Consider the following 16,571-nt stretch of genomic DNA (forward strand, 5'->3'; position numbering starts at 1 on the left):
GAGGTTTGTGGTTTGTAAAAATAAATAAATTAATAAATGAAAGAATATCCGCATGTTGTTTACGTTTCCGTTATTTTGTCCCTCGCCATTTAATTCAAAACTTCATGAAGGCTGTTTCTTGTGAATACTTTGCATACTACTCTGAGGAACAGTGTGTAGTATTTATTTTAGACCGGTTTAGTATGCAGTACACAAGTATGCAGATTTGAACATAGGCACTGTGCCTGTAAGGGCGGGAAAAGCAGGACGCGTGCGCTTCACGCGCATCATTGTCGCTCGCTGCCGGGCGCGCGCGTTGCCGCGAGAAGACAGAGGCGCCTCCGAAGAATAAAACGGAACCGTTTCTCCAAAAGTAAGTCCATAAATTCACACACATTTCAGTGTTTACGGTATTATTATTCTTTTAGTGTGTTTAACCGTTTCGCTTAAGCTGGGTTTAGAGTGAAAACCGTGGTATTACTCGTACAGCTCCATGTTCGTTGATTTCTTTCGACTTTTTTTCGACCGTCGCTGGAGGATGCTCTCCATATAGCCTGTGAAAAACCAGTATAGACATGTCTGAGGTAAAATTCAGTCTAATACACTGTTTGTCTGTAAACTAATAATTCTTCATTGTTAAGTCGTTGTAATGTATTAATAAAATGCAGAAACTGAACAGGCTTCGTGACAAATCAAGTTGAGAATTGCTGCCAGCCTCAGTGTGTCAAAACTTTTGGCCATGCTGCTGTATTATTATTCCAGCAGAAAGGTCAGAGCCTCTTTATGCTGTCAATCAGAATCACATCCCTGCTCTTTAGAATACAACTACTTCATGCTTTCTAAAGGTTACCTTACTTTAAATAGAAAACTGCTATATTTCTTTTTTCCAAAAAAAAAAAAATGATAAGTATTAATTTGCATTTTATTCATTTTACCTATTAAACCCGACCATTACTGTGATATGAAAGGCAACCTGAAATTAAACCTGACATTAATGGCTTGTTAGTTTATTGCCTTGTCAAAGAGAGCACCATTCAGGAGTATCAGGTAGTAATGTCATGTTCCTATTTTTAAAATAATCCTTACATAATAATACCACCATCCGTACAGTAAGAGGTAACTTTTTACAATTTCTAATAGGGTTATTTTCTAATCCTGTATATTTTAGGGACTGGGCTATATTTACACAATAGGTCATTATTTACAGATGATTATTATTACAGTTTGTAATTAAATAAAGTCCTGGGTAAGTAAAATCACTCTCTGCCAGTTCTGCAAATTAATTATGTCTACATCTGTTTTATAATAATTTAGCGGCCTAATGATCTATCTAGAACGTGATATAAGCAGCACTGACACATCTCTACTGATACATATTTCTGTTATCTCATGGGATACAAAGTTTCTGTAAAGTTTAAAAAGTTTACACACTTAAGTTTACTGTTAATACACTTTTATACGAATACTCTTGTACTAATACCAAATATCTGGATGTTGACTAATGTTTAATACTAATCTAATACCAACAATCACATGTTAAAGGTCTCTTCAGATCCATGTGTTAGTGAAAGCATTTCATCTGACTGAAAATATATCAAGTAATGTATAAAATGTATCAGGTTCAGTTTTTTAAAAGGTAATTCAATTTAAAATCTCACAAAAAGCCAAATAACATTATGTTGCTCCCACCCATGCTCACTGTTAGATCGGTAATTTTGGCCTCAATCCTCTGGTAACTTTTTGAAATGCATGTTCAGTGTCATGCAAGGTAAAATATGTTAGAACATTGTAAAATATATAACATTGATTTGTTTCAGTGATTTAGGCCAGTATTCCAATAAAACAGGTACTAAACAACTAATAGTGGTAAATACCTAGTCTTAGTAACTAAAAAAGGTAAAAGTATTGTTCTTCCATCTACTGTCCAGTTCAGAAATGATAACAAAGGTATATACTGGATATACCTTTTGTATACCTACTTTAACATGCTAGTTACAACACTTACCTGGCTGCTTATTAAAATGCCCTCAAAGTGAACTTTTAGTACGTAATACAGTTATAGCTTTTACCCATAAACTTTTTGTAATACAAACACACCTTTCGCTTGTTTTATAGAGTTTAATATATTTAGTATATGGTACCACATTATTGCCATCCAGTGGTTTTGTAATTAGAGGTGCTTTAGAAAGCTAACTAGAAAACAAAAAATAAATGCAAGTACATGAAAACAAGTAATACGGAGCCTTACAAACCAGCTTTTAAATGAAACGTAATTGATATGATATGATGAAGTTCAAATGTGTGTAGCACATTTGGAGCTTGTCATATCTAAATTTGTAGACATAGCAATCTCTAAAATGTAATTCTTTTGATATATGATGTAGAAGAAAGGTTTTATACTTCCGTTTCCTTCCTATGTATTTTACTAATGTTCATTTAATACATAAATACATACTCATATTAGTGGATAGGCCTTTGGTCTATAAATTGGATTGTTGTTGGTTTGAATCCTGGTTCTGCCAAGCATTATGTTTTCTTTGACATCATGTGGACCACTGGGTTTGTGGGCATTACTTACCTGGGGAAACACATGGCACCAGAATGTACAATTGCAATAATGTGGAGGCATAATAATCCGTGGATAATAATCTGAGCCTCACTGTAAAAATTGTTGGAATGATTTGAGGAACATGACAAACATTTCATTTGGCCTGACTTGGACTTCAAATTCTCAAGACCTCAATCTGATCAGCATCTGTGGTTAAATCCATTCAGGCCCCATCTTGCTACTTATGAATTAACACATCTGGTGCTAACATGTTGGTGCCATATAGCACAGGACACATGTAGAGGTCTTGAGTAGTCCATGTTTTGAGGGGTCGTAGCTGTGTCGGTGAGAGCTACAGAATATTAGGCGGTTGTAAGTGGTTTTAATATTATGGCTGATTGGCATATTTAGACAGTTTATTGTGAAAATATGAGCATCAGATTTTAAGATTTATTGTGCACATATCATTTTGCTTTTCAGTCATTTTTGTCTGTATCTTGTCTCACTGAAAATCCTGTTATTCTTTTAAGCTGTCTTGACTAAATGGATGCATACAGTCATCTCTGAATGTTTGCTGTTTGGTACAGTAAGCCAACTTTCAGAAGTTTAGCTCTAACGTGCTGGTCTAAAAATACCTCAGGGGAATATAGCACTTCTGCTGATCGAAGGATCCATGGGACTTAAAACTCATACCTCCTCTACAAAGGCATTTCCATTGCAATTAGTTGTTAGGCATTTAGGGCTTGCACTTTAGAGAGACTTATCCCTAGCTCCCAGCTTTAATCTTCTTCCAGAACGCTCTCTTCATCTTCTCATTCTCCTTCTCATTATTCTCTGGCATTTACATTCAAATGGGAGCTTAAAACCATGATAATTGATTCTGCTCCACTGTCTCTGAAGAAAGGCTTTTTACCAGCACAATTCGTTTGACAAATAATTTATTATATGACTGTGATGAATATAGCATGTACGAAAATATCGGCCTGTGAATTTAGCAGACTGGAAACTAAATCTGCTAAATTTGGGTGTCTACATGAAGACCGCAACCCTGACCAGGATAAAGTGTTGATAAAACATAAGAAATAAAATAAAAGAGTAAAATAATATAAACAATGTTCTGGCCATTTAGTGTACTCAAACAGTTTATGAATGTCATACCAGTTTGGCTTGGGACAATTCTTAAAAATTGTATATATAAGACTTTATAAGAATCTGATTCACAGTACAAACAAGAATACATGTCTATATGCTTTTTGTGCAGTTTCTTAAGCCAGCAGTTTCCAAATTAAGTTCTAAAAATTACAGACCTACTTCCTGCAAAACATCCGATTAGCCTAAAATATGAAGCTCATGCATATTAATCCATCCTGCTTGGAGGGCACCGTTTTCAAATTAAACCTTTTGAGTGGTTTATTCTTTGGTGTGAGCAAATTCTAGCTGGCTAATTGTCTCCAGTGCACAGCAAGCCGCATTTGTTTTGGTAACAGACAACCCGAGGTATCGCCCACGCGTTGCGTTATGCCTGATGATCTTTTGAATATTTAATATCACACCCATGCAATCCTCCTAGACTTCAAAAGAAAATGAACAAGAGTACAACGGTAATGAAATTTTAAACTGTGCAGGGGCTCATTGGTATGAGCGGATCACAGTGTATCCGTATCATGCACCCAAGAGCTGAATCCACGGTTGCTATGGAAATGGTCGGCTCTGCTACAATTGCCACTGACCCTGTGAAGAACGTAAACTCAGAAGTGTCCATAAGTGATAACTTTGACTCTTTGATGTCCAAGAGAGGATTGGTCATTTTTTTAGCATCTTGAGGGGAACTGGGTCATGACACAATTTTAGAGTGTAAAGATCCAATTTGATGATTGCTGTGTAGACAGAGAGGGTAGATTTGTAGGTCTCAGTTCACATGCCCTGCTGCATGCTCATTTAATCTTCTGCGGTGAAAAGAGCTACATAAATTCTGTCAGGTTAACAAGTGTTGGAGCAAGAAAATCAATGCTTGAAAGCTTACTGCAAATATTACTTCCTCTTAATTACAGTATTGCTGGCTCTGGAGGAAAAAAATTAGAACACAACCCTCATCCAAAGTACAGTTTGTTTGTTTATTAGCATTTTAATGTCATGTTTAACACTTTGATTACATACATGACAGGACAGGTAGTTACAGGTTACACATGATTCATCAGATTACGTTCAATGTCAAACGTAGTCACTTTTGTACTGCGAATGGAGAGGCAGGGTAGATTACCAAAAAAACCTAGAGCTAATGTCAGATCTAATTTTGTCAACCAAGTTTATTTCAGGGTATTAAATGCAGTAGTGTAATGCAGTTTACATTTATAGAGGATGTGATTCCTTTCGGCCACTCCCATTGAATGCGGACCACAGCGGATCATTCATCCGCATTTTTAATTTGGCACATGTTTTGCTCCAGATGCCTTTCCTGACGCAATCCTCCTATTTATCCAGGCTTGGACCAGCTCTAAGGGTGCACTGATACATGTCTTCCCAATGGCTAGGTTCACATTACGCTACGCTACACTCTAACATATTTTCCATGGCTGATTCTGCTGTGGTTTGGTGTGTGTTGACATTGTTGAAAAATACCTATAAAAACTTGCATGCTGGATTATATGAGTGCTTAAATGTCCAACTAAATATCATTTATCTCTCAGCAAGCGCTGTAATAGGGACAGTCAGACTAGACATGTCTTCACAGAAGGCATTTAGAAGTCTCTCCTTCTCTGAAATATAAAAGTGAGATACGGAGAAGGCCATCACACCGAGGAGGATTCCCCAGAAGCACATAAACACTACAGAGATAAACCAATAAAACTGATCATCTCCGTCTTGCCACTGCAGAGCTTTGATTGAGACGTGCACATCTGTGCTTCTGAGAGTAAGCAGTATTTGAAAACTGGCAGGCTAATTAAATGGGAGTCAATAAAATTGGTACCTGCTGCGCAGCAGAGGCCTGAAGGAAGGATGACAAAAACACTTTAACTGCTGCATTCAGCTAAAGCTCATTGAATAATATGAAGTGAATGGCTCACCAAAATAAAATTAGTCTCAAAGTTAAGTCTATGTTTAAAAAAGTGGAGAGCATAACTAAATAAAAGTTTGTAAGCAAATTACTTTCTAGGCACTTACAGACAGACTGTTGATCTTGTGCTTTTCTAGCAGTTAATTAAAAAAGAGGAAAGCGAAGGAAATCAGTGACAAATTAAAATGAATGTGCTTTTTAAGGCATGCCAGTAGAAAGCGATTCACTTGGTTAACTAAAGGCTGCAAAAATGGTTTTGTTTATTTGTTGATCCATTATTTAAACTGAACTAGCCATGCCAAAGAAAAGGAAAAATATGAGGCATGTTCATCTTCTCTGTGTTTCTATGGCAACACACCTCTACATCATTCAGGAGCAGGCAAGAAAAGGCGTCAGTAGAAATGTCCCTTTCCTTGAGCTTTCTTTTATGTCGCTGTCTCCCAGTGGATGAATGTGACAGCTTGCTTTTAAATGATCAGGGAGATAAAAGTCCATAGTGCATAGCTGGGAAAGTCACAGTGTGAAAAAATGCCCCTAGCCTTGGGAAATGAGCCATTTTTAAATCCTTCAGTCCCAGAAAACACAAATGTTTCAAAACAACTCCTACTATACTTTATTTATCATTTAGTTTATGGATTTTATTCCTTGTTGACGTGTGTGATGTTTTACAGATGTGACAATATCACTGGCTAATTGGATAAGCTTTCATGTGTTTGGGTTGTACAGTATTTTGCTTGGTTTGGAATAGGAAAAGAAAACAAGAAAAGTGAAGGTACTCTGGTAGCACAGCACTAAATTACGCTAAGCCACTACTACTGCTGACCAGAATAAAGCAGTGGGAGAACACAAAAATCAAATAACAATGAACAAGGAAAGTAATGCCATTACATGTATTGTCCCACAGGCACTAATGCAGTTGCATTTTATTTACCATTTTATTTAACCTAATACACTGGTGATCCAATTTATTGTATATTACAGTATGTAGAGCATGTTTTGTTTGAAGGGGAAACAGTACATTTTATGAAGAACTCGTTTTAATTACACATTAGTGTAAGTGAACATTTAAGTTTATAATAAAATTATATTGCATTCATACTGTTTAGTGCATGGTTCTTCTGTCTGTTGTTAGTCAATAGTATGATTTTTTATTACTAGTTATTTTAAGTGATTGAAATCCAAAAGATGTTTTATTATAATTTGTTTACTATTTTATGACAAATGTACAACCACACAAAAATTGAACTCAGTTCTCTTAGTGGCATTGTCATGCTGAAACAAGCAGACACATCCTGAAAAAGACATCTAAATAGCAGCATTTGTTGATTAGGGTGTTTATATGCCTAAGCATAAATGATGTCTTTACACATGGGAACCCATGACTTTGACACTAAACCCTTATACCATTACTGTATGTGCCCAATTAAAATTGTTGTTGTCCTACCGTAGAGATTTAAAGTTCATCTGCATTGTTAAATTTAGTCAGAGGGGTCATTATGGAGCTGTGAAAATAGGTATAAGATTTATAAGGAAATTGGTATGAGAGTATAAGAAAATTAAAAAAAGAAAATAAAAAGAAAAGAGAGCTTAAGAGAGAAAAGAGAGCCCACCCTATTATTTACAGCATGATTAGGGTTGATTAAACGCTCACCACTTGATATACACTCCATCACCAGAGGCCCAAAACACCCTTTGTGTTGCAGGCCAGTCAAATTCTTATAACAGTACATTTACATGGTACACAATATGACTAGAGCTGCTAAAATGTGTCTGTTTGGTATTCATACTTTTCTTTAAGCCCTTCAGGGAATTTTCTTCTGCATGAAAGGCAAAGATTGACACAGAACTGTGTTTTCATGAAGGACACAATGCATGTTTTTTTTATAAAGGAAGCGATGCATAGCTGGTTAGTATCAAAGTAGCTAGGAGCTTAGTGCTGCATGTAATATTAATTAGTTTTGACTCCAAAGTCTGGTGCTGTGTTATGCTAAGTAAGTTGCAGGTCTCCAATGAAATGGCACTGGTGTAATGAGAAATCCATGGTGCTTTACAATGCTTCAGGGAAAGCCGTTACTGTATTCATTTAAAGGCTCTCATTGTTGGTGTCCTTGTAAGATGAAAATCATGGGAGTTGTGGCTTAGTATAAGCTATGGATGAGGCAGATGGGGAAAGTGGACAAGATGGTTGCTTGGTTACTGATGTGATACTAGGCTGTGGAATAACAGCCCACTTCAAGCTAATTGTGTACACAGCTGAGGAAAGCCACAGCAGAATAGTGCAAAATCGATTGCATCAACAGCCGGACTGTGCAGCAGTCCTGTAACTATTACTCTCCATTTCTCTCTTTTCCTCAATAGCTCTCTCATCCTCGCCACAGATAGGAATGTCTGGCTAAACATGACTGTAATCATATCATTTCAAAGAGGTAACACAATACTGATTGAACAAGTTAAAGGAATGTAATGTATTTTTATTTAAACCATTATATGTGTCCCAATTTAATAATAATAGTAAGATAGCCTTTTATTATCCCATGGGGGGAAATTTGCAATATAAATAAATAATAATAATAATAAGTCTTATTTATATAACAGCTTTCACAATCTCAAGGTCACTTTACAACAGAAGTACACATAAAAATTACCTAAAGCAGGAAAGGAGAAAAAAAAAACATTAAAAAAAAGAAACAATATGGCAGAATTAGCACAGAAATACTGATTGAAAAGTAATGCCTTAAAGAGAGACTTAAAAGAGGAAACAAAAGTAAAGGCACAAAGGGATTGGGGCAAGGAGATCCAGAGTTGCAGCACTAAAATATCTGCCTCCCATTGAGGATAGCAGTATAAGGATCGATGAACCAGTGTTTTGGCATCAAAGTGGGTAATGGCTGCTGATGGCAATGTTATAGAAATGGAAAATACAGATTTGTTTTTTGAGCTAAAGTAAGACTCAAAGTTGAATGATGAATCAAACTGAACTCTGAGGTTTTTAAAGCTCTTGAGGGCTTCCTTGAAACACCGGTGGTAATGTGTGACATTTTATTAATGAAGTTCTTGTGCCCAACTAACATAAGCTCTCTTTTGTCTGTGTTTAATTTTAGAAAATTGTCATCTTGTATTTTAGTTCATACATTTGTTAAACCTATTGTAAACTTTAATAGCGTAAGGAATCCCAAAATGCAAACAGCATGCTAAAATGTGTCTCTGAAAACATGAATAATTTGTGTTGTATTCTTGTGTTCCATAATTAAATGAAAAATCCCACTCAAAACATTTGGGCTTTAAATTTAAAATTTAAACAATTTAAAATTGTTCTCATCAGGTTACATTTAACGGGCTTTAATGTTGTCTCTGATAACCTTTTCTTTTACCTTTTTAGCCCAACAAGAGGTGGTTGGCCGGGGCAATGGCAGTGCCCGGGGCCCACGAATTCCACTGGCAGAACCTGGCACGTCTCTCGAGTGGGCGTGTGTATCACTCTTTGGCCGAGATCGGGGGTCAGCTCTACATACTGGGAGGTTGTGATGCCACTGGACGAGCCACCAGCTGTTTTGAGCTTTACTGTCCAGAGGTGGACCAGTGGGTTAGTCTGCCCCCGATGCCCACGGCCAGAGCAGGTGCTGCCGTAGCAGTGCTGGGCAAGCAGCTGCTTGTGGCAGGAGGCGTGGGAAAGGAGCAGCACCCTGTCAAGGCTGTGGAGGTGTACAACACGGAGGAGGGCAAGTGGAGGAAGAGGAGCTCACTAAGGGAGGAGCTGATGGGGCTTGCCATCACCATTAAAGGTTGTAAAGGAGCAATTATAGCTCATCTTGATCTCATAACCTCAGCTTGTGCTTTTACCTTAGTAGCTTCCCCAATAAATATTATTAACACTGAAGACAAGCTAAGGTTTTTATATAACTTTTAAACTGTTGTATTTGTATGTCTGTATTTTAGCATTTGTAAAGCATTATTAATGTTTATGTTTTATTCCATGCTTTATCCTGGTAAGAGTCCTGTTTCCCTGAAATCATTGGGTGCAGTGCAGTCACACACCCAATGCAGTAACTGCTGGCCAGCCAGGCATCTACACAGATATGATTGGCTATTTGTCCTGCAATGAATTGGCACCCTTTTTAATATATTATTGCCTTGTGCCAAGTGTTTCACTGTGGAACCTGACCTGAATAACATGGTAAATGAAAATAAATGAAAACTTTTTCCACTATTTTGGCCACTTTGTTATTTTTCTTCCCCCATTTGTTTGTGGTTCTTTAGCTTGGGTTAGGTATCCTGCAATTGGGTTCTGTACCATACAATTATCAATTAGTTTGCTGTAAGAAGTCAGTAAATTTAATAAGCAATATACAGTAACTTTTTATATGCCTTATTGGTTTGTATTTTGTGTGATCAGATGGCAGAGCCTTCGCTGTTGGGGGAATGGGAGCGGACCTGCTTCCCAGAAGCATTCTTCAGCAGTATGACCTTCGCAAGGACGTGTGGGCCCTTCTGCCGCCCATGCCCACCCCTCGCTATGATGCCAGCATCTGTCTTCAGGGATCTAAGCTATACGTAGCAGGTTGGCACAGCAGAAAGTGTGTGTGTGGCTTTATAATTGTCAGAGCGTTTCAAACATGCTTGTGTGTGTGTATTCTCTTCTCCATCTGTCAGAACATTTCACGGCTGTTATTTTGTTTGGGTGCGTGTGTGTGTGTGTGTGTGTGTGTATGAATGTGTATGTGCTTTTATCCCACTTATGCATGTCATCCTTATTCAAAAAATCTTTCTCCCTCCAGGTGGTCGTCAGTGCAAGCGCTTGGTAAAAGCATTTGAATTCTTTGACATGGATAGTCGCACCTGGTCCACTTTACCCAGCTTGCCCTGTAAGAGGTCTTATTCAGGGGTCTTGTGGGATAACACAGGACGCCTTTACTGGTTGGGAGGCCTTCGTCACGGAGGCATCCACCAGAGCTCCAAGTTCACCAAAAATGTCAGTATCTTTGACACTAACCAGGGTAGGTTACTAATTTGATTTATAGCATATACATGACACACAGTGGATTCAGAAAGTATTGATTACACATGTGCAAATGGGTTCTATTTTCTATCTAGTAGGTTTGTAAGGATTACGTCTTGTTTTCTCTAGAGAAGCATATCCAGCCCCATTAAAACGTATTAATGACAAATTGATGTTATTGATTATTTATTTTAAAAAAACAAAACTATAAAACATGTTTTCACTGTCAGTATAAGTAATTAAATGCAGATTGATGGGTAAAAATGTAAATTATATCCATTCAAAATCAAATCCACAATACAAAGTGTAAACAAGGTGTTTGAATACTTTATGAATCCACTTTTTTTTTTAAAGTTAGAGATTAAACAGATCACTTGGCTGAAAGATTATTTTGCACAGCTTTCAGTGAAAACTTATAATTTTCTGTTAGATTTTGATTCACGTAAAAAAAAGTAAAACAGACGGTGGAAAGAAACAAGGTGTGACAAAATGTACTACTGGCTGAAATGAGTTATCGATTTCTCTGCAGGTACTTGCCTTTTGCTTTTGCCCTCTACTGTTTCCGTTCAAATGTGATCACTTCTAATCAGGCCTGCCGAGCAGGAAAATTGCATATAGACCTTTTTTTTCCATTGAAGACCTAAAGGCACATGCTCTCCTAGGAAGGTAAACATTATGTGGTCATTTTAACCTGATCTTTACTGCACATCCAACAGTAATAAATCATTTATCATTTTTAATAATTTTACTACTGTCTCATGTGTCACCCAACAGGTGTTGGAGACATGTGCTGAATAAATCTGGGAGATAAAGTTCCAATCTAATTTCTCTCAGCCTAAAATCCAGCAGAGACCCTCACATAACTCTCTCAATCTAATATAACAAGCCAATAAGATATCAGTCTGTGTTGCACGGGAGGGTTTCAACAATGTGACTCAGAACCAAAATGCTATTCCTTATTTACAGGTCTAAAGCCGTTTTTAGCACATCCACATCAGCTCCATCTGTTCTTCTGTCATCACACAGCTTGGCACTAAAAAATTCACAAGCATGACATTCCACAATCAAGACTGATATTTTTTGATATATACACATTAAGTTGTAGTATATATTGTAGCTGTAGTTTATTAGGAAATTTCATGATTTGGAATCCAGCTGGGTTTTATGGTCCAGTGGATCAGATTTAAGAAATATTTGGACGTTTTCAAATTACCACCTTGCAAAACAAAAGCCTTAGGATTCTGGCCAGCCACAGAGTAGATGCAGCCAAGAACTAATCAATGTCTAGTCCAAAGTTTCTAAGCTCCCCATTTTTAGTCAAGTCAGGCATCAGAGCTGAGAGACTTAACCACCCAAGCCAAACTGATTAATTTACTTAAAAAGCAAACAGGGCAATGTTGGCTGGGGAAATCCAGGTTGCTATTTGAAAGAGCAAATCTTGGCTTTATCTCTCATCTGATTAATAACAAACCTGGGAAAATCATCAGGACTGGGACTGATCTGCTGTTCCTCCATGTGCCAGAATGAAAATAAATCTGTTGTGGTGTTAGAGATATGGAACAATCACAGCCAAATGGATTTAAAGTCTGGCATATTTTATAATTGCTACTGATCTGGAATTGTATCTTGTCTTTTGGCTCAAATGCTCCCTAACTTCCATTATAGTTACTAATAAAGGTATGAGTTTGGCTATTAGCGTTTTCTTAAATAGAATACATTATATCAAATGTAATCCCAAACTGTCTCAAAAGTTCATCTGCAAGGCTTCTTGGATTCATCTATACAAACTTCATAAATCTGTAGGTGCAATACGTTGTTATATAAATAATGACTGGAGTCTATATATTTCCCATGCACAATTTTTCATACCACTCTCTACCCATACATCAGTGGAAAAGCAATCAGCACACTCCACTACTTACCAGGTATGGATGGTGGCCTATTAATATTATCGCAGCAATGACAACAGAGCAGAGTTATTGCCAAAGACTTTTTACTATTTTGTTTTGTGCTCTGATTTATCTAAATACTTGTGTGTATCTTATCTCCTTTTTTAGCTGAGAAGTTTTATGAAGGCTATTGTGATGGAGACAATTGCAGGACACTTCGTTGCTTATTGTGAACTGTGTAACTGTTCCTGCTGTTTTCAGTTCATCCTGCAACTATATTTGTGACTACTGGCTCTTTCTGTACATTATAATTTATAAAATCATCCATACATGGGTCAATTGCTTCAGTTATGTTTACTGAGTAACTTTGTTCTCAGTTGTTGGTGTCTGACAGATAGGTTTAAGTGATTCAGAAACTGCTGATCTCCTGGGAGACCACAATTTAAAGGAATGTTGAAAAATGCTAAATAGCTTTAGGACTATGTGACATGAATTTCAAAGAGGGAGCAACCTAGTAAAACATGGTGTTCCTAATAAAGTGACCAATGAAATTTGTAATAGAACAATTCATAATTGTAAGTCGCTTTGGGTAAAAGCGTCTGCTAAATGCAGAAAAAATGTAAATGTAAAAAAAAAAACATACGTATACGCTAACACAGTCGTGCTCGACAGGGGGGCCCACTCGGGGACCTCAGTGAGCCTAGAGGGGGGTCCTGTTGCATTTTAAAAAGTAATAATACTTACGCATGATGGGACAGGAAAACCACAAGGCTATTAGCATACAGAAGCTGCTTTGTGATTTTATATTAATCTACTGTATTTTAAATAACTTATAGCCTACATTGGGTCTTCAGGAATGGACACACTTGATTTGCCCTTCTCAAAAGTGAAAAGGTCAGCAGATGGGCACTAAGAATAATTCAGATACAGCTGCTGATGCAGATCCTGCTGAAGTAGACTCAGGTGAGGAAGTTTCCACCACCAGTGATACAAGCTCTGCAAGCCCTAGCAATAAAACCCATTACATCAGCCAAAAGTTCTGTTCATTAAGGATTCATCAAATTTCCCCTAAGGAAGAAGGCTGCTAAACGCTTGTTTGAAAACAACAGATTTTGTCATCCTTGCTGAAAGCATAGGAATAATAGTATAAGTTGTGACAAAGGGGCCTGAGAAAAGTTTTCTGAACACAGGAATCTAAAGAAAAAAAGGTTGCAAGCTCTGCGTCAACAGACTTGAATAATCTTTATGTATAAGGTTGATTTTGGAGTAAAAAAAATTGTTAATACTTATAACAGGATCCTGGTTGAAGTCTGAAGACACTGTTTCCATGAAGACCAAGAGGGCGGACTTTGCAGCAGCCATTGTACGAGGAAGAGTAGTTGTGGCTGGTGGACTGGGTATGTTAGAAAAGTGGCACAATACAGTAAAAAACTAATAAATTATTATAAATATGGACAGGATTTGAAAAAAAAATAATCTTTTACACCTCTTTTATACTCTGTTCAAATTACTTTCAAAGTGAATAATTTACCCATCCAGAAAGTGTCAACCATCATACATTATTAAAATCTAATATTTTTACATTATTACACCTACTAAAAACTAATATTTCTTTGTATTCCATAATACACTTTAATCCTAAATATTCTTTCCTGCATGTAAACCTAGGTCATCAGCCCTCAGTGCTGGACACTGTTGAGGCCTTCCATCCCCAAAAGAGGAAGTGGGAGAGCTTGGCTCCCATGGCAACACCCCGCTGCTCCGCCTCTAGCATCGTGATTCGTGATCGCCTATTGGTGGTGGGAGGAGTCAATCAAATCCCGAGCTCTGCACACGAGATTCTTTATGTAAAAGATGAAGAGATCATTTAGCTGTTCCAGTTTTGTAGCCTGTGAAATTTAGCCTTTAGCGACACAGTAGAGTGCTAAACAAGCACTTCTGTTTGTTTGTGATTGCAATACTATGTCAAGGAAAAAAATGACAGCGTTGTCTCACAGGGTCCTCACCTACCTGTTGCACAAATGGTAAGGCACCAAGTCTCCTGTGTTTGTGCCAGATGTGTACTTTTGTTATAGTTTACAACATGGAGCAAAAGACAATCCATGTGTAAGTTTACCATATTGTAACACAGGGTCATATTCAGAGTGGTTGGGTAAATTAATTTAGCAACCAATGCATTCAGGTTTTTGGAAGAATTCTAATGTATATAGAATTAAAATAAGCACTTAAACAGTTAAATATACTAAAGACAGCATGCAACACTATTATGGTACAGACAACAGCATAAATCAAGCGTTAGACATTTAAAATTGCATGTACAGTATATCTACAACCCTAATTTCAAAAAGCTTAGGACAGTAGACAAAAACTTGAAACTTGTATTCAATAAAAACATTATAAAGACAGTGAGTTAAAAAATGTTTGGACATAAAGGCATGATTGGCTAAATCTGGAGACTGGGAGATGGATTGGCGTCCTGTCTGGGGTGCGTTACTGCATTATACCCAGTGATTCTAGATAAAAGTGGATCCATCATGACCCAAGCATAAAGCGGTGGTAAAACAAGAAAATGAATGAATGGTTGCAGAGACTTTACAGGTAAAAGGTCATGTTAGTATTGGATTAGTATCAGTCTCTGCCTTTAATACTGTTGTTTTATGCAGGGAAAAAGCACTGAGGTTTTAACTTACAGACTGCAATAAAACACTTGTTTCTCGAAGAAAAAACAAGGTCTACATGTACTGTAGGTTTGAGTAGCATTTACGTTCAGAAATAATTATAAGCTGAACAGTGATATGTGCATTTTGAGTAAGAAAATCTACCTACATGTGTATACATCAACTCTGAATAAGACCCTTAATAAATACTGTAGCTGTCAAACAAGCGTTTAAGATGTGAAAGTGTTTACCAATTATTTGTAACTGACTGGATTCAGTGTTATTCTAAAGAAAAAGTGTGTAAAAATGTTTACAGGGTATTTTTGTAGCTTTACTTTAAACTGTCAGGTTGTTAATGCTCTAGTTTCTATTCAGATTTTATTACAGCCTTCAGTATTTTCTGTTTTATATGAAAGTAAAGTTTATAGCAGAAGAGGTGCATATTTGAGGTAGCATTACAGCGTTTATTACTTCCACCATCAGTTTGGTGCCCACTTAGTGATGAATTGTGCATTTCGAATGTCTTACAGTGTCAGAGTTTTAACTGAATAATTGTATGTGTTAAGAAATATATTGTTGAATGTACAGTACATGGACATAGTGTGTGGACACTCCCGATAGTAAGCTGGTTCTGTTTTTCCAAAGACAAATGCTGGCAGTATGATGGTTCATGATTCATTTTTAATGTGGCACTGTTATAGGATGGCACCTTTCCAACAAGCATCAGCCAACTTTATGTGCTGTTGATGTAAAGTTCAAATAGACCCTAAAGCAAATACACTTCCTTTGGAGTGTTAAATCATGCATCATCATCTGGCAGTCTGACAGACAAATGACAGTTTACTAGATACTAAAATGACGCTACCTGAATGCTAAGTGCCAGTTTTATTGCCACAGAATGTTTTTTTTTTTAAGATTATGTTTAAGATTTAAGCTTTGCCCCAGTGCCAGTAAAGAGAAATTTTAGTTTGTCCTATAATTGTGTGTTTTAACTTAGCCATGATGATGACACCCAATACAAACAGATCCACAAACACATGCTTTGACAAGGTTAGGGGTAAAAGAAGTGACCCCTGACCTTAACACCATCTAGGCCATGCATTACTACTCAAAGCTGGCAAATATATTTGCAGCAGTATAGAAGTAGGTAATATTTTAATATTCAAATTAAAACCAAGCCAGATGATTAAAGACTGGTATACCAGCAAACAGGGGGAAACTCCATATTAATGCTTAGTGTCCACATACTGGCCCTGTAATGTATTTTGTAAAAGTTACAGTATATCTTAAGGACATACCAAGTAATTTAATGAAGTCAAAAGTTTACATACACTGGTACGGATCATTTGTTATTAGGATTGTCTAAACTGGTGACTTAAATAAATAGGGCTACTTTGCATGCATTAAAAACTATATGGATTAGCGGTCTGTTGCCAAGATTGGCCCA

The 16,571-nt window shown here is 37.0% G+C and overlaps 1 protein-coding gene across 3 annotated transcripts; it reads left to right on the top strand.

Moving 5' to 3' along the window:
* Window positions 1-276: 276 nt before the first annotated feature.
* Window positions 277-15,568, top strand: klhdc8a (kelch domain containing 8A). Of its 3 annotated transcripts, none has more exons than XM_062986985.1 (7): window positions 313-352; window positions 7,941-8,008; window positions 8,962-9,364; window positions 9,976-10,140; window positions 10,358-10,576; window positions 13,763-13,864; window positions 14,136-15,568. In XM_062986985.1, the coding sequence occupies exons 3-7, from the start codon at window positions 8,989-8,991 to the stop codon at window positions 14,336-14,338; spliced, it is 1,065 nt and encodes a 354-aa protein (XP_062843055.1). In that variant the 5' UTR covers window positions 313-352; window positions 7,941-8,008; window positions 8,962-8,988; the 3' UTR covers window positions 14,339-15,568. The 3 variants fall into 3 exon arrangements, with proteins under 3 accessions (XP_062843056.1, XP_062843055.1, XP_062843057.1); XM_062986987.1 differs by lacking the exon at window positions 313-352 and adding an exon at window positions 478-563; XM_062986986.1 differs by lacking the exon at window positions 7,941-8,008 and having other exon boundaries at window positions 277-352.
* Window positions 15,569-16,571: the final 1,003 nt, after the last annotated feature.

This window comes from Trichomycterus rosablanca, chromosome 24 (assembly GCF_030014385.1).
Source record: "Trichomycterus rosablanca isolate fTriRos1 chromosome 24, fTriRos1.hap1, whole genome shotgun sequence".
Lineage (NCBI taxonomy): Eukaryota > Metazoa > Chordata > Actinopteri > Siluriformes > Trichomycteridae > Trichomycterus > Trichomycterus rosablanca.

Coding starts and splice junctions, on each gene's coding strand:
- klhdc8a (XM_062986986.1), top strand. CDS start 8,989: ATGGCAGTGCCCGGGGCCCACGAATTCCACTGGCAGAACCTGGCACGT. Junction 9,365..9,975: donor GCTTGCCATCACCATTAAAG/GTTGTAAAGGAG, acceptor TTGTGTGATCAG/ATGGCAGAGCCTTCGCTGTT. Junction 13,865..14,135: donor AGTTGTGGCTGGTGGACTGG/GTATGTTAGAAA, acceptor ATGTAAACCTAG/GTCATCAGCCCTCAGTGCTG.